A 21,201-nucleotide genomic window follows, 5' to 3' on the forward strand; every position below is an offset into this window, starting at 1 on the left:
AATAACTAAATCCTTGCCTGTCATTTTGTTTTTGGTTTGGGGAGTGGTTTCTTTATTTGCTTTGCTGTTAGCCAAAAGAGCATACAGGCAAATATTTGAATTATATCTCTTTATAGTGCTTTTAAAAATATTTTTATTGGTTTTCTTCTCCCTCCTTACTTCCTTCCTCTTCTTTTTAGCTTACAGGAGTAAATGATAAAATGGCAGAATATACCAACAGTGCAGGTGTCCCGTCTTTGAATGCAGCACTGATGCATACGTTACAACGACATAGAGATATATTGCAGGTAGTATATTGGGCTGGAGATTTTTAAGTTAATTGTAATAGGTTTTTTAAAATCCCTGAATAGAATGTGTACACATGTATTTAAGAGATTCAAGGGAAGAATCTTCTGAGATGATAAATATTATGCTGCAGAAAGTTGTCTTGTTTTACCTTTTTTCCCTTGGTATAATAAAGTTCTGAAAATGTTTGATAGCTCTTGCTATTGCCTGGTAAAAATGAATAATATTCATCACTTGGTAAATAAACTTCTATTGTGGCCTTGCTAGCTAGCAATGACAGTGAAATAGCCAGCTGTCATGCAGAGGCCCTAATATGGTGGTTTAGAGTATGCTTTCATCAGGCCTTGAAGATAATGTGGAAGGGGGGTAAATACTATATTTAATATATTGTTTGAGAAAATATTAAAAGTATACCAGTAAAATGAAATAAATTCATAAATATTTACATTCAGAGGTGTTAAAAATATAGAGTAAAAAATGTTTTTAATGTTGAAAAAATTCAACCATTTCTAATTTTAAAATATAGTAATAAGAAATTTTATTTACCTAATGCAAAAATGTGCATGTTATATTAAAAGCTAGCATCACATTTAACGATAAAGTGCTGAAAGCATTCCCTTTGAAGAAACAAGATAAAGATATCCACAGTCACCACAGATGTCTAATATTGTTTTGGAAGTTCTTGGTAGTACAATTAGAGATATAAATAAACAAGATCTAAATAGTGGAAAGGAAGAGGCAAAATTTGCATTATGTAGCAGTGAAAAAATTGGAAACAAATTAAGTAGGATGGTGGATTACAAAATTAACATATCAAAGCAAGTAGTTTTCCTACATATAAACAGAAACCTGTTAGAAAATATAATGGAAGCAACTATAAAATCCTTGCATATAAATATAATAAGAATGAATAGGACTTGCATGTATAAAACTTTACTGAGGAACATAAAAAAATATCTAATTTAAGTACGGGAAAAACTACTCTGCCTTTGGAAAGATTTCTTTCTAAATCAGTCTGTAAAATTGAGTGTCTTCCCAATGAAAAAAGGGTTTTGTGTTTCTTTTTCTTCCTTTTTTTTTTAAATCAGCAAAATGACACCAAAGTTCACTTGGATTCATAGAGATACAAGTATAGGCAAGAAAAAAAACAGTGAAAATGGAGATAAGTAGTAAATGATGACTGGTTCTACCAGATATTAAAACCTGTTACGAAGCTAGAATAATTAAGACAGTTTGATTCTGGAGGAAAATATATACCAGTATAGAACAGAAAAAAGTTCTCATGGAAATTTAGTTTCTGTTAAAGGTGGTATTTTAAATCAGTGGGAAAAAGAGGAGTCAAAATAAATAAGCCTGTAACAATTGGCTAATTATATGAGGGGGAAAAAACAAACTTGAATTTCTATCTCAATCCTCACATCCAGAATAAATTCCAGATGGATCAAAGATGTATATGTAGAAAAAGAAATTCTAAAGTTCAAAATAAAGCATAGAAAATTATACATTTTGGGTAGTAAAAGACTTTCTAAACAAGGCCTAATAATAGAAACTATAACACATGTCTAATTTGCTTAATGTACAGAGAAATAATAGAAATAAAGAGATAACTTAAGGGTGCCTGGTGGCTCAGTCAGTCAGCATCCAACTCTTGATTTCAGCTCAGGTCATGACCTCATAGTTTGTGAGTTCGAGCTCCTGTTAGTGCAGAGCCTGCTTGGGATTTTCTTTCTGTACCTCCCATGCATGCTCTCTCTCTCTCTCTCTCTCTCTCTCTTTTAAAATAAACAAACAAAAAAGATAACCTAATAGGAAAATGGGCAAAGGATGCGACTGGCTGTTTGTAGAAAATGTCCAAAACCATAAAGATGTTTAGCCACATGCTGAAAGGAAAGTATACCAATGATGATTTTTCACCTGTCAGATTAGCAAATATTGAAACATATGTAGCACATTACAAGAATACAGAAAAATGAGTCCCCATCACTGTTGCTGGGAACATAAATTAGTGGTCATACTAGAAGGCAGTTTAGCACTATCAAAATGTAAATGTAAGATCCTTTGATTCAGTTATTCTGTTAGGCATTTACTATTTACACTTAAAAAAAAAAGAAAGTTCAATAGAATATGTATACAAGAATGTTTATTTTTCAAACAGCATTTTTTTAAGCCAGCAAAATAAGTAACTAAAATGTTTACCAATAGGGAATTTACTAAATGACAGTCTTAAGATAGAATTCTATACACCTATTAAAAAGAATATAGATTTCTATTTATTAATATGAATAGGTTACTATATTTTATGAACTGATGAAAAGAAGGTATATAGCAGAATATAGCGGACCCTTGAACAGTGTGCAAGTCAGAAATTTGTGTATCATTTTTGACTCTATAAAAACTTAAGTACTAGTAGCCTACTGTTGACTCGAAGCCTAACATAAACAATTGGTTAACATCTACTTTGTATGTTACACATATTATTCACTGTACTTTTATAATAAAGTAAGTTAGAAAAAAGAAAATGTTATTTAAAAATGACAAAATACGTTTACAGAACTGTACTGTAAAAAATTCACATGTAAGCAGACCTTTGCATTTCAAATCTGTGTTATTCAAGGATCAACTGTAGTATGATTAGTAGCATAAGTGAAAGAAATAATAGGTAAGCTTGTATACACAGAAACATAGTTCCTGAAAGAAAATATAAGAAAGCAATAAAAGTTATGAATTGTAGAGCAGGATGGTTTTTATTTTTATTACTTTTGGTGCTTTTTTAGTGTTCTCCCCACGTTCGTATATATTTTTGTTTTTGAAGGGTCAGTAGGGGCTTTCTGGGAGATTGGATTGTGATTTTCATTTTCTTTATATACGTCTCTGAATTTAAAAAGTAATGATCTTAAAAGTATGGTAGTAGAAAAAGGAAAATGTTAAAGATTGTTTTATTCTTTACAATTCTTTTGGTTCTGTTTTTCCTTTGACTGGTTTAGGAATCAAATTTCTGTGGGAGTTCCAAAAAGATGAAATTTGAAAATAAGCCCCACTGGGTGTACACTAAAGAGCCCTCAGATTTTATTCTAGGCTATTTGAAGTCATTTTATCTTAAAACTATTTTTTACTTTGTAATTCTACCTCTTAAGATAAGGTATTAGAAGATATAAAGGATAGTGACATACTGGCACTATTACCCTAACACTGAATTGTTTTCATTTGAAAGAAGTTGGTCACTCTTCAGGAAAAGATTAGAATGTTATTTTTCCTTCTTGACTATTTGATTCTTTTTATTTTAGATATGTATTTATTTATTAATGCTTATTTTTGAGAGAGAAAGAGAGAAAGCACATGCGCACACATGCTGGGAAGGGGCAGAGAGAGAAGGAAACAGAGGATCCGAAGCAGGCTCTGTGCTGACAGCAGAGAGCCCAATGCAGGGATCGAACTCATGAACCATGAGATCATGACTTGATCCGAAGTTGGACACTTAACCAACCTACCCAACCAGGTGCCCCCGACTGTTTGATTCTTAAATAGCAGTCTTCTTGACAGAATATTTTAATACAATGACAATACCCAACAGACTCCATAAGATGAAAATGTATAATTAGCTTGTGTTGAGACTGGATGTTGATTTATTGCAGGATTATACACATGAATTCCATAAAACCAAAGCAAACTTCGTGGCAATACGGGAAAGGGAGAATCTCATGGGATCAGTACGAAAGGATATTGAGTAAGTTACCTTTTGTATTATTTTGTAGGGTATTTATTCAGGTTTAGGTTTAGAGCGTATCTGAGATTAATGGCAAATTGAGTAGCAGAACCATGATTTAGATTTCAAGGTTTCTAATTCCCATTTCACTGTTCTTTAAACATTGCTGCTATAATATGGATGTAATCTACTTTGCTAGTCTTATCTCTAGCTTCCCCTAGTTTTATCATTGGCTCCTGCCAATCTTGACTTTACTCTTTTAATTCAGAGTCTAGCTTTGATGATACCTTCATGAGTTTTTCTTTGATCTCTTACCATGCATCTTAAGAATAATGACATTTCCAATTGCTGAAGCTGTTTCCCTTTCTGAATATCACCTATCTTCCTACCCTCTCTCTTCCCCTAACAATTATATGTGTGTGTGAGAGCGCGCGTGCATGTACACATGTATATCAGTAATTTTATATATATTTACATAAATATATATTTACATAAATTTACATATATATTTACCTAAAATATATATAAAGTAACCTTTATTTCTCTGAAATCTGAAATATCTGTTTTCTAGGTTTTATTCAAACTTTATAACCTTATGTCAAATTATTTAAGAACTCCCAGTGTTTTTATGCTGATCTCAGTCCATAATTTTAAATATTTGTTCTTCCATCCCTGTACCTCACCTTCAGTAATACATTCTGGCATTTCATATACACATCTAAAATACTTTTCACAACTGAATACAACTGGCAAGGTAAATCCATTAGGCATCTAATTAAAACTGAAGACTTTCCTCTTTTGGACCATATGTTGATGTCTGTCATTGTCTCCCTTGTGAGAAATTTATGACACTACTTTCCATAAGTAAGTATGACCTTGTGTTTCATACACATATCCATGATATGCATTACCGTGTCATAAACCGACATGTATCATGTGCACTCTGAGAAACATTTTCCTAAAGATCCTTTTTTATTACACCAGTAAGACTTCTGCTGACAGTAAGGCAGCAGAAGTAATTTCTTATTCATTGCATTCAAAATTTTTGCTCAAAACTCTAATTGAGGATTATCCAGCCATTGAAGCTATGTGTCTGTCCCCAAAAATTATCTTGGAAAATTAATTTTTATTGTTTGTGTCTTATCTATTATTTTAATGTTTAGCCTTATGTACTTTATAAAACACATGGGAATAAAAAATCTAAACATTTTTACCATAGTTAGGAATTTTGTAATATTTTTAGTTCTCAGGAACATATAAGTCTCCGGTTTAATATCTGTAGAGACTACTTACATATGCATTTTAGTGCCCCCTGGTATAGGGGACAGCCTTTAATGTTTTGGCATTTTGTTTCCCCAGAATTTGTGGGAATTATTAGACTATAGCTCACTGTAATAACTTGCTTTCTGATAAGATACTCATAAAAGAAACATGTTCATCCATTCATTAAACTATTTCCTGATTACCAGCCATGAGTAAGATACTAAATAAGTCACAGTAGAAGGAAGAAATGAAAAGACCAACTTAGCTCCCTAGGAGTTTATAAACCAGGAGCTAGAGGGGGTATGACATGTATTCAAATTAACATAGTACAAAGCAGAATATGATTAGTGAGATGAGATGCAGTAGTAATAACTGACGTTTAAAATTTTTTTTAATTTTATTAGTTTATTTCAAGAGAGAGCGAGCAAGGGAGGGGCAGAGAGAGGGAGAGAGAGATCCCAAGCAGGCTTTGCGTTGTCTGTGCAGAGCGCCATGTGGGGCTCGAACTCATGAACCGCAAGATCATGACCTGAGCCAAAACCAAGGGTCAGATGCTTACTCGCCTGAGCCACCCAGATGCCCCAGCAATAACTGACATTTAAAAGTTTTTTGTAATTGTACAAATTCTATATAGTACCTCTTTTTTTAACTTCATTCTTATCGTATAGATAGAAATTATTAGTCTCATTTTATAAAAGTAGGTATTAAGAGACCTGTCTGAGGTTACTTGGCCAATAAGTGATGGGAGATAGATTTAAATCTAAATCATCTGTCTTCCAAGTCCAGTGTGTTCTTGGTTTTTTCATGCTGCTTTTTCTGGGGTTTTTTTCCCCACTGTGCTTTGTAAATTGACACTTCCCCTCAGCCAGTAGTTTAGTTTTATCAGTATGGCCCTCTTGTCTTACTGCAGTATATATGCAGTTACTTGAATTTTTTACTTTGTGCTTCATACTTCATTGTGAGTAAAGAACAGAAACATGAAAGTGTTAACAGTAATTATAAAAAGCATTTTCTTATAAATTTTAATGCACGTAACCAAGACAGAAATCCTTAAGTATGCCAAAATGGGCAGATCTTCAGTTTCATTTTAGCTCCACAGGCTCCAATTGATAGACCACGTATACCATTGTGAAGGAAAACATGCATGGCAGTAGCTTCCCACCCCATGTGCTGTGCAGCGATCAGTTTTAAACTTTTACTTCCACTTGGAAACAGTAAAGATATAATAGACAATAATAGGCAAAGGAAAATAAGATTTTTGTTTGTTTAAGAATGTTGGATGATTTTGGTGAAATTTTATTAAAATAAATCTATTTTATCTGTTTATCTAAATATCTGTTTATCACAGATGTCATTTCTCCATTTTGTTCTAGGTCATATAAAAGTGGATCTGGGGTAAACAACAGAAGAACTGAACTGTTTTTGAAAGAACATGACCACCTTCGAAAGTAGGTATTGCTGTATACATACATGTGTAGTTTCCTGTACTTACTGGTTCCTTTATTGGCATAATAAACATTTTATAGTGTTTTTTTATAGCAAGTGCTTTATCAGTTTTAATTCATTGAATTCTCCTAACAACCCTATTTGGTAGAAATGGAATTTTAACTGTTCAGTTATAATTAGGAAAGATATTATGCTATCGAATATCAGAAATCTGCTTTCCCATCACTTGTTATTTGTAATATATCTTTTGTCACCTTAATGTTTTTCTTTAGAAAGTCTATTCCTCTAATAAATTTATTCACTACTATACATTATTAGTAATAATACTAATGCTAAAAATGCTAAAAATGACTTATGTTTGAATGGCCTTTTACCACTTATATATGCCAAGAAGCTTTATAAAGAGTAATAGGCCAGGGTGCCTGGGTGGCTCAGTCTGTTAAGTATCTGACTTTGGTTCAGGTCATGATCTCTTGATTCGTGAGTTTGAGCCCAGCATAAGGCTCTGTGCTGACAGCTCAGAGCCTGAAACCTGCTTCAAATTCTGTGTCTCCCTCTGTCTCTGCCCCTCCCCTGCTCACGCTGTGTCTCTTTCTCAAAAATAAACATAAAAAAAATTAAAATAAATAAATTAAAGAGTAATAGACCATATATCAAATCCTTAAAAATCCATCAAAAAGAAAGTATCTTATTACCCAAGAATTCAGAAGAAAATGCCTAAAAACTTGGATGAACTGTATATATATTTTAAAACAAGTCACCATATTCTATCCCTTTTTCATCTATGCTTTTCTCTGCAAGCTATTGGTTTCTTTAATATTTTCTCTGTATTTTGTTATAGAGCTTAAGGATAAGAAAGTTACTTATCTCTGTGAGGTCAGCCTCTAAGCACTTGAGCAGCTAATATCTATGATAGTTAAACATTACAAATTATGTTGATATGTGCTGCTAAATATCATAAATTAGTCATGTCTATAGGAGCTGAGTGTACTGTTCAATTTATTTTTCTTTGAAGATCACCACTTTTTATATAAGCTGTTGAAATCAGGACATGGAAAAATCCATACCTTTTTAGAAGCCTGAGTTCTTCTAGTGTTGGTTATAGTTATTAGTGTTCCTTCTGGGTCTGTTGAATATTGTTGATTGGCACAAGAGGGCAGTCTTTCCTAAAGTATGTTTAGTTTATAATTACTCATAGCTTTAGTTATTCTTTTTGTATTTGATAAAAACCGCCAGAATAAAGAATTTTGCATTACATCCAAAGCGATGTTAATATATTCTTTAGTTACAGAGAAAAATTTAGGGATAAAATACTCAAGTAGCACAAAATAAAGGTTAGATTGCATCAGTGTTTCTATGTTGCCTCGAAAGATGTTTAACAGTTAGAAATCGAATAATTGAATTACTTTAAGAATGATTTGTTGCTGAAGAGTATAGCAGAGTAATTACACTATTTATTATAAATTTTATATGAAAATTTGCGATTTTGCATTTGTGTTAATAATTCAAAGAAAACCTTTCAGGAGTTTTGTATTGTACATTTTACAGGAAAAAAATGCAACAGTTCAGGGGCACATAAGTTAAATAATTTATTTATGATTATAAAAATGATGAGAAGACTAAAAATCAAAAGGTGTTTTCCATTTTTCTCAGTTTTATACATGCTATACTTCATATATATTCCTTTCAATATTGTGATAAAGCTTGTATGTGTTCATTCTGTACAGAGAGAAACTGAGGCAGGATGATTTGAATGGAATATGATCTTCTGATGAATTAGGGAAGTTGTTGAGACTGAAAACAAGGGCTCAGTCATTGCTCTCAGTGTTAGATCACAGAGCTTCCAAACACATTTTGGAAAAGTCAATCTTTTGTGTATAAATTATGAATATTTGTTAGGTAATAAAATAACAAAATCATGGATGATATGTGTACGAATAATATAGAAAACTCTGTTTTTTCAGTGTCCTCTCTATTTCATTGGCTAAGTGGTTTGAGGCAGAATTGGCAAGATCTTTTCAGAACTTTTTTCCATACAAAAGCTGTAAGTGCTCTTTGTAATAAATTCCTCAATTTAGAAAGTTTGAATAACACAAAAACGAATGAGATCACTCATTCGTACAGACTCTCTAACCATTTTTTACTCATCAGTAGATTGTGAGCCTTTTTGCCTGTTATTTGATCATTTCTTAATTTTTTTGCATATATTTTGTAATACAGATAAACCATAATTTAACCATTTTCCTAAAGTTGGCCTTTTGGATTATTTCCAGTTTTTATTATTATACATGTTGAAGTCTTTACAAATATCCATAATTACTTCCTTATGATAAATTCCTAGAACTGGAATATATTCATATATAAAGCTTTCAACATATTATTGTCAAATTTCCCTCTGAAGTTTTTCTGGCTTAGAGAGCCATTAGTAGTAGATACTAAATATTCCCCAATGCCCTCAGTAACACAGAAATTTTGATTTTTAAAAAAAAATTTATGCCAAGATAAGCAAAAATTGTCAGGTAATAGATTTTTTTTTAATATAAGGAATACATTTTTATTAGAGAAAACATATGTTAAATATCCAAGCAAAAGAAGCATAAAGAAGTATAGGGGCACCTATCGGGGAATTGGTGGCTCAGTCCATTGAGCGTCTGACTTCAGCTCAGGCCATGATCTCACAGTTCCTGAATTTGAGCCATCGGGCCCGCTGCTATCAGTGCAGAGCCAGCTTGGGATCCTTTCTCCCCCTCTCTTTGCCTCTCCCCTTGTTCATATTCTCTCTCTCTTTCAAAAATAAACATTAAATTTTTTTTAAGTGATTTTAGAAACCTATAGTGGTTATAGATTATATAGTTCATCAGCACCATTTGTAATTAATAGGCCAGATTTGCTGTTAGGGTAAATTTTTATTTTGATCTTTCATGAATAAAGGCATTTAATACCCAGTAACTCAGGTAACTAGTTTGATTTTGTGCAGTAGCATTGGACTTCTTATGGCTAAAAGCATATATAGATTTTTATTTGATTCTTCATAACATTTTATGTTAATATAATTTAAAAAAATTTTTTTTATGTTTTATTTATTTCTGAGAGAGAGAGAGGCAGTGTGAGCCAGGGAAGGTCAGAGAGGGAGGGAGATACAGAATCAGAAGCAGGCTCCAGCCTCTAAGCTAGCTGTTAGCACAGAGCCCGACATGGGGCTCAAACCCACGAACCGTGAGAATATAAATTCTCAGGCACCCCATGTTAATATAAATTTTTTTCAAATATAAAATTTTTATATAAAAAGTTAATATAAACTTGTTTCAAAAATATGTTTTTCCCTTGAAAAAGATTTTTATAGATGAATGCCAAATTTAAAAAAAAAACCCTAACTTTGTAATTGTTTTTACTAGTTCTCATTAACACTTTTTGTCTAAAAATAAATGTTGTTAGCTTGTAACAATAGTTTCTCTTCCTGTGGATAAGATAGCTTTCGTTTCTTACTTGTCTTTGAATTCTGAGTTTGTCTCAGTGCATCAGTCAGAGGAAAATGCTGGTTTTGAGTTAGTATCTAGCTTATAGCTATTTGTTTTTCAGTAGGCTAAAATGTATATGCCTTCCTGTGAGCTCTTTGCTTGCTATTTAATTTCTCTTCCATTAATCTTTGTCTTTCATTGCTCTCTTATATTTCCTTTTTGAAAAAATAACTCAATTAGTTTTGTATTTTAAAGTTCTTTTTTTTCCCCTTAAAGAACTTTTACCTTAATGATCTCTCTCCATACTTATTTTATAATATTTTTAATGTTTATTTATTTTTGAGAGAGAGAGAGTCAGCAGGGGAGGGGCAGAGAGAGAAGGAAACACAGAGACTGACTCAGGGCTCAAACTCATGAACCATGAATTATGACCTGACCTGAAATCAAGAGTCAGACACTTAACAAACTGAACCACCCAGGGGCCCCAAAAATCAAAATTGTTTTAAGTAACGATGGGATTGGTGTTACTGATTTTTTTTTTTTTTTTTGGCCTCAGGCTTTACTACGGCTTAGTATGATACTGTTAACTGATCTTTTTATTCATTGATTTCACTAATATATTTATTTTTAATTTATATCCAAGTTAGTTAGCATATAGTGCAATAATGATTTCAGGAGTAGAATCCAGTGATTCAGCCTCTGCATGTAATAACCCAGTGCTTCTCCCAAAAAGTCCTCCTTACTGCCCCTTGCCCATTTAGCCCTTCTCCCTACCCAAAATCCTTCCAGCAACCCTCACTTTGTTATCTTTAAGTCTCTTGGGGCGCCTGGGTGGCTCAGTCAGTTAAGCGTCCGACTTTGGCTCAGGTCCTGATCTCACGGCCCATAGGTTCGAGCCCCGCATCCTGCTCTGTGGTAACAGCTTGGAGCCTGGAGCCTGCTTCACATTCTATGTCTCCCTCTCTTTACCCCTCCCCCGCTCACTCTCTGTCTATATCAAAATAAAATACAGACATAAAAAATTTAAAAAAAAAAACAATAAGATTCTTTTATGTTTTCTCCCCCTCCCTGTTTTTAATTATTTTTGCTTCCCTTCCCTTATGTTCTTCTGTTTTGTATCTTAAATTCCACGTATGAGTGAAGTCATATGATATTTGTCTTTTTCTCATTTCGCTTAGTATAATACCCTGTAGTTCCATCCATGTTGTTGCAGATGGCAAGATTTCATTCTTTTTGATTGCCGAGTAATATTCCAATGTATACATGTTCCACATCTTCTTTATCCATATATAGGTCGATAGACATTTGGGCTTTTTCCATACTTTGGTTAGTTAGACCTTCCTTTTTATTATATAAGAAAGAACTTTTTTTCTTGTGTCTTTCATAGCATTTATGAAAATCTGTAATGATATATTGGGGGTTTTGTATTATGATGCTGATCCTAATGATGATGATGTGACTCTCCTTGAATGTAAGCTTCATAAGAGTAGGGACCTGGCTAGTCTAGTTCTTGGCAGTGTTGTGTCCCTAGTTCCTGTTACATCATAGACACTTAATACTTATTTCTTGTATAAATAAATGAATGTAGACAGAAGGTTATTAATTTTAGTTTCATACACATGTATGTATATGTAGGACACCTGTTTCCCAACATAGGAAACCTATTTCATTCATTTATTTACTCCCCAAATATTTATTGAATACATACTGTGTGTAAGATATTGGTCCTGATGCTATATATACATATAAAGTCTGATTTTAAGAACTAAAGGGGCTATTAATGTGATGAATTATTAAAAATCAAATTCTTATATGGTATATATTAACAGTCTCTGGCAAGCATCTCTCTTATTTACAGATAGAAACAAGATTCAGAAAGGACATAGGTCGTTTCATAACTATTTAATTATATACTTCCCCACATTTCCTGACCTATTTCCATATTTGTCCCACGTCTCCTGCTTTCCTAGTGACATGCTTCTTTAAAATTTTATCTTTCTTGTATTGGGGAGCCACCATGCATAATGCTATTGAGAATAACATTATAAAATGCCTTAAAAAATCTGAAGAACTTGTTTCACATAACTTTTCAAATACAGGACTGTTTATAAAGCAAGTTACACTTACACAGGATCAGTTACAGTACTGAGAATTTGTTGTTTTGTTTTCATTCCATTGATATGATTGTTACTATCTTAGATGGCACACATATTTATATACTTATGTATATATAAGTATATATTTATATACTTAAGTATATATAAGTATATATTTATATACTTAAGTATATATAAGTATATATTTATATACTTAAGTATAAATGTGTCCAATAATGAGTAAAGAATTATTATATTCTCAGAGGCTTACATTTCTCTGCTAACAATTTTTCTTATGACCTTTCTTAGCCTATGTTTAGACTATTGATAATTTTGAATTTTTTAAATTCACCAACCTTATCATTCAGGTTATCCAAAGTTGTGGTGATGGAAATATTTTCCATGAGCGTTTAAAAACAATGAAAATAGTGTAACTTTTTGTTTATTTCATGATTTTCACCGCATTTCTCTGAGGTCCCAAATCTAGTAAAAGCTGAGATTCAAACCCAGGACCTTTGACTATATTGCGTCTACAATATTGCACTGCCTCTAAACTGATTCTTATGGTATCACAGAGTTAAGATAACGCATGTAAAAATACTTTGTAAACTGTGAACCATGACTATATAAAGGAGAAAATAATGAGAGTTGGAGCACCTGGATGGCTCAGTCAGTTGAGCACCCGACTCTTGGTTTTAGCTCAGGTCATGATCCCAGGGTCATGGGATTGAGCCCCACAGTGCTCAGTCTGTGCTCAACATGGAGCTTGCTTAAGAGTCTTTCTCTTTCTCCCTCTGCCCCTCTCCCCCACTCACATGCTCTCTCTCAGATGAAAAAAAAAATTTTTAAAAGAACATAATGAGGGTTTTAGGAATAAGAAAAGCAAATGTTAAAGAGAAAACCTTCGGGGCGCCTGGGTGGCTTGGTTAAGTGTCCGACTTTCGCGTAGGTCATGATCTCGCGGTTCGTGGGTTCGAGCCCCGTGTCGGGCTCTGTGCTGACTGCCAGCTCAGAGCCTGGAACCTATTTCAGAGTCTGTATCTCCCTCTCTCTCTCTGACCCTCCCCTGCTCACGCTGTCTCTCTCTCTCTCCTAGAAATAAATAAAAATATTTTAAAAAATAAATAAAGAGAAAACCTTTTATATGCACTGTTTCAATTTTCAGGTTTTAAATATAATTTGAAATGCTTTTGATGCTAGGATACTCTTTGTGAAATTAAATTCTAATTGTATTAATGGACCATAACCATATTTGAAAAGTATGGCACATATGATCACCATAATTTAGTGACCTTTACAAGCAATGGGTTTATTTCAAAAGTTTTTGGTCTAATTGTATGTACATTTATTATTTAATAAATAGCATAAGACTCCAAATAAATAATGGTCAGATTATAACATCTGTGAATGGGATAGTATAATAGACTCCTGGCATTCAGGATTTGACATTAGCTTTCTCAACTATATATTAAACCTAAAGGTTTATCATGTATAGTTTTGTTGAGATACAAACTTGAATGTTATGAGCTAATGAGCAGGTATTGAGGAAGTCACTTGGCTACCAAGTACATATAACCTACATTTACACTTCAGTCTCACTTCTGTGTTCATATTTGCTGCCTGTTGGTATTTACTCGGTAACTACTATGAAATGATTTATACTTGTACATGCATATACTTTTGTTTCTTTGTGGAACATTACTCCAAGGAGAAAATACCTTTATAAAGGTAATGCTAGTGAAGTGATCCTGCAGAAGTGGTGCTCATAAGTAGAAAAGTGGGAAGCTTATGGAATAGTAGTAGCCATAAATATGGGAATGTGCAAAGATCTTGAGGTAAATCCCTTACCTATCTATATGGGGGATATTTTGTATGAGTTGAATTTTTAACCTATGAGGACTGCTAGCATTGGATTATTTTACTATGTGTCTATCATTTCATTCATGGGATATTTTTAAATTACATGCCAAAGCTCCATTTGTTTCAGGTGTTGCAGTTGTCTGCCGTATTGAAATAGATGACAAAACAAATTAATAGAACCCTGAATAACACTTTTCTTATTTTTATATTCATGTGGTAATGTCCAGTTTTACAAAGCAAAATGACCTAATTAGGAGCTTTTACACAGAACTCATTTTTCTTCACTTGGAGCTGTATTGAAATCAAATTCAAGGGTGCATGGGTGGCTCAGTCAGTTGAGTGTCTGACTTTGGCTCAGGTCATGATCACGAACTAAGGTTCGTGAGTTCCAGCCCCACATCAGAGTCTGTGCTGACAGCCCAGAGCCTGGAGCCTGCTTTGGATTCTGTGTCTCCCTCTCTCTGCTTGTGCTCTGTCTCTCTCTCTCTTAAAAATAAATAAACATTAAAAAAAAATCCATCTTCAGTTGTACATGGCTTTGTTAAACAGTAAAACTTGAGTTGGAGATGCTCTGCTATAGTGAGGAGTTTTCTCTCCCCAGATGCATGTTTACATAATATGTGACACATCCTCTGCCTGCCCACCCCCCACTGTGGAATTTATAAGGATTAACTGTTAACTGATTGATATTTTATTAACCTAACAAGTTTCTGTTACTCATTTATCAAGCATTTAACGAGTGTCTCCTGTGTACGAAGTACTATGCTAGACTCTAGGGAACCAAAGATGAATCAGACTCAGTCTCTACTCCTAGGGAATTCATTCTAGTTGGAGAAATAATAAACATAATTATGGTATCTTGTGAAATACTACATGTTTAAAGTATTAAATGAGGTAATATATATGAGTAAAACTGGAAGCTTTAAATTTGGGATATTTTTCCTCCAGTGCATAGTACAATGTCTTATATATCTTAAATGCTTGTTTATTCTTGATGAGTTGATAAGAACAAAAGAACTATGAAGTAGCATTGTGATATAAAGAAGAATTAGTTCTGCCTGGATATATAGATGAAATGGGAAAGGCTTCACAAAGGATGTGACTTTTGAGCTGGACTTAAAAACATAAGCAATTTATGTTGAGGATCAGGTAAAGGGATTCCAGGGCAAGAGAAACACTGTGAGACATGAAAGTGCCTTGATCTGTATCAGCCACGTATCTGTAGGCTTGTACGGTTTACGAGATACTTTCATTTACATTATCCCTTTTGAGCCTTAGGATAACTTCGTATAGTGAGTTCATAGAGCTAAGGTGCTTATAGCCTTCACTAAAACCCAGGGCCTAGGGCATAAGAGAGAGCAATTAGCCATTTCCTTCTTCTTCTTTTTTTAATGTTTGTTTTTATTTTTGAGAGAGGGGTAGGGGAGGGATAGAGAGAGGGAGACAGAGGATCCAAAGCAGGTTCTACAGCAGAGAGCCCAGTGCAGGGCTCTAACTCAGAAACCATGTGATTATGACCTGAGCTGACGTCGAACGCTTAACCAGTTGAGCCACCCAGGTGCCCCTAGCCATTTTCTTCTGTATAGTTTCATAAATGTCATGATTACTAGTATTACTGAATTTCTGTGATTACATTTATGGAAGTGTTTTCTGAGTTATAAGTATGTGAGAGAGAAACATTTCTTCTGTATAGTTTCATAAATGTCATGATTGCTAGTATTACCGAATTTCTGTGATTACATTTATGGAAGTGTTTTCTGAGTTATAAGTATGTGAGAGAGAAACATATATAAAAAGTATACTTCCATTTTCATGTAAGCAGATTAGCTTGTATTGATAAGTGGGGTTTTTTTTAGAGGCTTCAGAAACATTAGGAAATGCTTTATTTTTTTGGAAAATGGCTTTAATATTTCATAGATTCTTTGTGATTTGGGTAATTTTTGGGGATTTTGTCTTCTTAAACCATTTATCTAAAGAACAGACTATGGGGGAACTGCCATCCCCACATTCCTCCTTAAACTTTCTGTTTCTGCTATAGTTGAACATATTTATTGACATTAAAAAAATTTTTTTTGCACCAGAATGTTTGGTTAAAATACTTTGAGGAGGGAAAAAGAGAAACAAAAACGTCTCCATTTATACTCGATTTCCTGTTGTATATATTGTATGTTGTATGTAATAAAGACAACATGGTATTTGTGAAAGAATAAATACACCAATGGAAGAGAATAGAGAGTTCAAAAATTGACCCACACAAATATAACCAACTGATCTTTGACAGAGGAACAAAAGTATATGCAGTGGAGAAAAGAGTTTTTCTTCAAAAGGTACTGGAACAATTGGATATCCATATGCAAAAAATATATATATATGCATACATATACATACATAGACACTGTCCTTTTCCCAGAAATAACTCAAAACAGTTCGTAGACGTAAACATAAAATACAGAAGTATAAAACTTCTACAAGTTGCATAACGTACGAGAAAATCTAGATGGTATTGGGTTTGGCAGTGAGGTTTTAGATACAGCACTAAAACATCATCTCTGGGGGCACGTGGGTGGCTCAGGTGCTTGAACAGACAACTTCGGCTCAGGTCATGATTTCACCATTTGTGAGTTGGAGCCCCACATCAGGCTGTCTGCTGTCAGCTTAGAGCCTGCTTCAGATCCTGTCTCCCTCTCTACCCCGCCCCTGCTTGCGTATGCTCGCTCGCTCACTCTCTCTCTCAAAATTAAAAAAAACATTAAAAATAATAATAAAAATAAAAACACCATCTATGAAAGAAAAAACTGATAAGATGGATTTCATTGAAATTAACACGTCTGCTTTGCCCTGCCAAAGACACTTTCAAGAAAATGATAAGACAAGACACAGACTGAAAAAAAAATTTGCACAACACCTATTTGATGAACAACTGCTACATAAAATATACAAAGAACTCTTAAAACTCAATGATTAAAAAGTAAGCAAAAGATCTAACAGACATTTCATCTGAGAAGACACGCAGATGGCAGATAAGCATATGAAAAAATGTTTAACATCATGTCATTAGGGAATAGCAAATTAAAACAACTAGATACTACCATACACCTATTAAAATGGCTAAAATCCAAAACACTGACAACACCAAATGTTGGCAAGGATATGGAACATAGGAACTCTCACTCTTTGCTGTTGGGAATTCAGTATAGCCACTTTGGAAGCCAGTTTGGCAGCTTCCTTAAGTGCTACATATAGTCTTAGCAATATGATCCAGCAGTCATGCTCCTAGGTGTTTACCTAAATGAATTGAAAACTTCTATCCAAACAAAAACCTGCACACAAATGTTTTCTTAGCACCTTTACTCATAATTGCCAGAACTTGGAAACAACCAAGATGTCCTTCAGTAAATGAACAGATAAACGGTAGTACATCTGTACAATGGAATATTATTCAGTGATACAGAAAGTAAGCTTGCAAGCCCCAGAAGACAAGGAGGAGCCTTAAATGCATGACAGAAGCCAATCTGAAAAGGCTACACACTGTATAATTCCAACTATTTGACAAAAGGCACAACTGCAGACAGTAGAGGGGTGCCTGGGTGGCTCCGTTGGTTAAGCATCCAACTCTTGATTTCTGCTCAGGTCATGATTTCATGGTTCTTGGGATCCAGCCCCGTGTTGGGATACTCTCCTTCCCTCTTTCTCTTCCTCTCCCCCCCCACCAATAAATAAACATTAAAAAAGAATTATAGATAGTAGAAAGATCAGCTGTTGCCAGGGGTTCAGGGTGGGAAGAGAAGGAAGAGTGGGTGGAGCACATGGGATATTTAGGGCAATGAAACTCTTCTCCATGACACTGTAATGATGGATACATGACATTATGCATTTGTTTTTTTGTTTGTTTTGTTTTTAATTTTTTTTTAACGTTTATTTATTTTTGAGAGACAGAGTGCGAACAGGGGAGGGTCAGAGAGAGGGAGACACAAAATCTGAAGCAGTCTCCAGGCTCTGAACTGTCAGCACAGAGCCTGACACGACCCTTGAACCCACGAGTCATGAAATCATGACCTGAGCCGAAGCCGGATGCTTAACCAACTGAGCCACCCAGGCTCCCCTATGCATTTGTGAAAACCTGTAGAACTATACAACACAAAGAGTGAACCCTAATATAAACTATGGATTTTATTTAATTATCAATATTGTCTCATCGATTGTAATAAAGATACCACACTAAAAGATGTTAATAGGTGGGGGAGAATGAGTATATGGGAACTCTGTACTTTGTACTGAATATTTCTGTAAACGTAAAACTCTTCTAAAAAATAAGTCTACTAATTTTAAAAAATGGACCAAGTGACTTTCCAAGAACTCACCGCTAATAATTTAGCTTTTACTTTTCTCTTTTTTTCCTTCCCTAAATTAGAATTAGAATCTGTCACATGCCTTACTTTTTGTCCTTAGGTAACTTCATGTAAATATTTTTAAAAATTTCTCTGCCAAATAAACCATTAAGAAAAAGCAAGTAAAGATATTCCTGGTCTACCCAGACTGGAAAGAAATAAGCCACAGTATTAATAGAAGAGGGATTACAAATAATTTCTACTTCAATCTTTGTATTTCTGTATCTTCTAGATGTTATCTGTAAAATAAACAGCTGTTAGCTCTAAAACAGTTTTTGGTATCCTGTAGCTTCCTTGTATTCACTTAACATGTTTTAAGAGATATTTATACATAAATAAATAAGACCTAAATTTTAAGGGCCTCTCTGGTTGACTATCAATGAAAGACTGCATCACTACAGTGTTTGTAATACAGTAAATACAGTAAATGATAGGATTGGTGGGTGACAGCCTCATCGATTGCAGTTTACAAAGGGTTCAGTTTTAAAATTGTATTTATTGTGTATTTGCTTATTTTACTTATTTATTTACTTGTTTACTTATTTAATAAAATAAAAGAGGGTTCTAATTAGGTGTTATCTGAGTGATCTTGCCACATTCTTATTCTTGTTGGTTTAAATTGCTTTAAAACAAAGTACTTGAAATCCCATTTTCATTCCTGAAATTTATGCCATTTGCAATATATATGTTGGAGGAAATGAATTATTTTTAAAAAGAGAATTATTTAAATATGGCTTTAGTGATTCCTCCATACAGTAACTAGTGATGAAATTTGGCTCATTGTTTTCAGCTAGTTTAAATTGGTCTTGAGAGAAACAGAAACTTGTTGCTTAATTACAGACTGGAGATGAATGCCTATGGGCTGTGATGAAGTCCTTGTTTAAGAAAGATAATTCTACTCAATTGTATATGTTATGCCCCCAAAGGAAAGCAGGTTTAAATTCGACTTTTATTAGATTATGCCATCTTTATGGAGCCCTTCTGTTGTTGAATGGGTATCCACACCATCCAGGATGCTTTTAGTGAATGACGTTTATTCAGTGGAGGGCTTAGCTAAGTGGGTAAGGACTTCGAGACTTTGGGCAGTCTGAGAAGAAATTTAAAAATCACTGGACTTCCTCTGTGTATGCCACTGTATAAAATGAAGGATACCATGGGGAGGGAGGACTGCCTTCCTCCGTAGGATAGGATATTTGCGATTATACTTTTAGTGTTCTTTATAGGTAAAGCCTATTATTAGGTTGGTCTCCTTTTCAGGGGAAGATAGAAAATTGTTTTCTTTGACTGCAGTTCAGATGATGCTATAAAATTACCATTATATGAAGATAAATTGTGAATCTCAGATATATAAAATGACCTATCTCAATGAAAATGTATTTTAAGAAAACCTATTATTGAAGATCTAGTTTTATGCAAAAAAAATATGAAGAACGAAGGATGGAGGCATGAGTATTTGCCTTGTAAGGTTTTTAATTTGATTTATGTAAGTAGAGTGGCCTTAACTACAGTTAAAATATGATTTAAATTGGCCAAAATGGTACTTTAAGAAAAGATATCTTTTAAGGAATGTACTCATTACATAAACCAAGGGTTATATCTGTGTGCTAAGACAACATCAAAGAATTTTTTTGCTATGTCATAACGTAGAAAGTTGTTTCTTAGTGGGCATTTCAACGTAATCTTCAAGGACATTGTCTTTGAAAAGAAAACATAATGACTTTGTTTTCCAACCAAAGTCCAATAGACTAATTTATTAGCTAGTTTACTGAACTTTAGCTCTGACACCTATGGTTGAGAACAGATAGAAAAGAAACGCTATTATATTTTCAAGTCTTGTAGAAGTCAGATAACCAGTAATGAAGTATATCTGGTTGATTTTCTCATGATTTGTGTGAAATGTGTAGTTTTATATTTTTACATTACTGTCTAGGCAGATTCAGTTGAGTTTAGTTAGAAATGTATTTTCCACACGGTAGTTTCTCTGTTGCTTTTTTTTTTTTTTTTAACATTGCTTTACCACTGTATACTACTTAGGGTATGTACCATTATATTAAATCTAACTTGGAATTGGTACATTGGTCAACACTTCAGTTTTTAAAATTTTTCACTTTTTATTTTGAGTTCATTATAGATTCATGTGTGTTTCACCCAGAGATGGCATCTTGTAAAATTCTAACACTGTATATCACAACCAAGATAGTGATGAACTTGTGAGAGCTTATCCATCACCACCAGGTTTTCCCATCACCCTTTTATTTTTTTATTATTTTTTGAAAGTTTACTTTTTTGAGACAGAGAGAGAGAAAGAATCCCAAGCAGGCTCCACACTGTCACCACGGAGCCCGATGCTGGGCTCCCAACTCATGAACCTTTGAGATCATGACCTAAACCAAAATCAAGAGTCAAACCTTAACTGACTAAGCCACCCAGGTGCCCCCATGTCTCCCTTTTAAAAGCTCCACCCATTTCCCTCCCTCCTCTCCCTTCCCCATTAACCCTTGACAACAACCACTTTTCTGTTCTCCATATCTGTAATTTTGTCATTTCAAGAATGTTGTCTATAACTGGACTCCTACAATATATAAACTTTTAAGATTGACTGTTTTCACTCATGATGAGTATCTAGAGATTCAGGCAGCTTGTTGCATGTATCACTAGCACTTTTTTGTTTTTGTTTTGTCTTGTTGCTGAGTAATATTCCA

At 33.9% G+C, this 21,201-nt stretch overlaps 1 protein-coding gene across 2 annotated transcripts in view; it reads left to right on the forward strand.

Moving 5' to 3' along the window:
- Positions 1-21,201, forward strand: part of GOSR1 (golgi SNAP receptor complex member 1) — a 49,043-nt gene that overhangs the window by 7,491 nt on the left and 20,351 nt on the right. For both annotated transcript variants that reach the window (XM_039253529.1, XM_039253538.1), the window contains exons 4-6: positions 180-287; positions 3,918-4,009; positions 6,625-6,699. In XM_039253529.1, the coding sequence (XP_039109460.1) occupies positions 180-287; positions 3,918-4,009; positions 6,625-6,699 (275 nt within the window). The remainder of the gene's footprint in view (positions 1-179; positions 288-3,917; positions 4,010-6,624; positions 6,700-21,201) is intronic.

The sequence above is a fragment of the Hyaena hyaena genome, unplaced genomic scaffold (genome assembly GCF_003009895.1).
Source record: "Hyaena hyaena isolate Hyena2069 unplaced genomic scaffold, ASM300989v1 scaffold_10, whole genome shotgun sequence".
Taxonomy (NCBI): domain Eukaryota; kingdom Metazoa; phylum Chordata; class Mammalia; order Carnivora; family Hyaenidae; genus Hyaena; species Hyaena hyaena.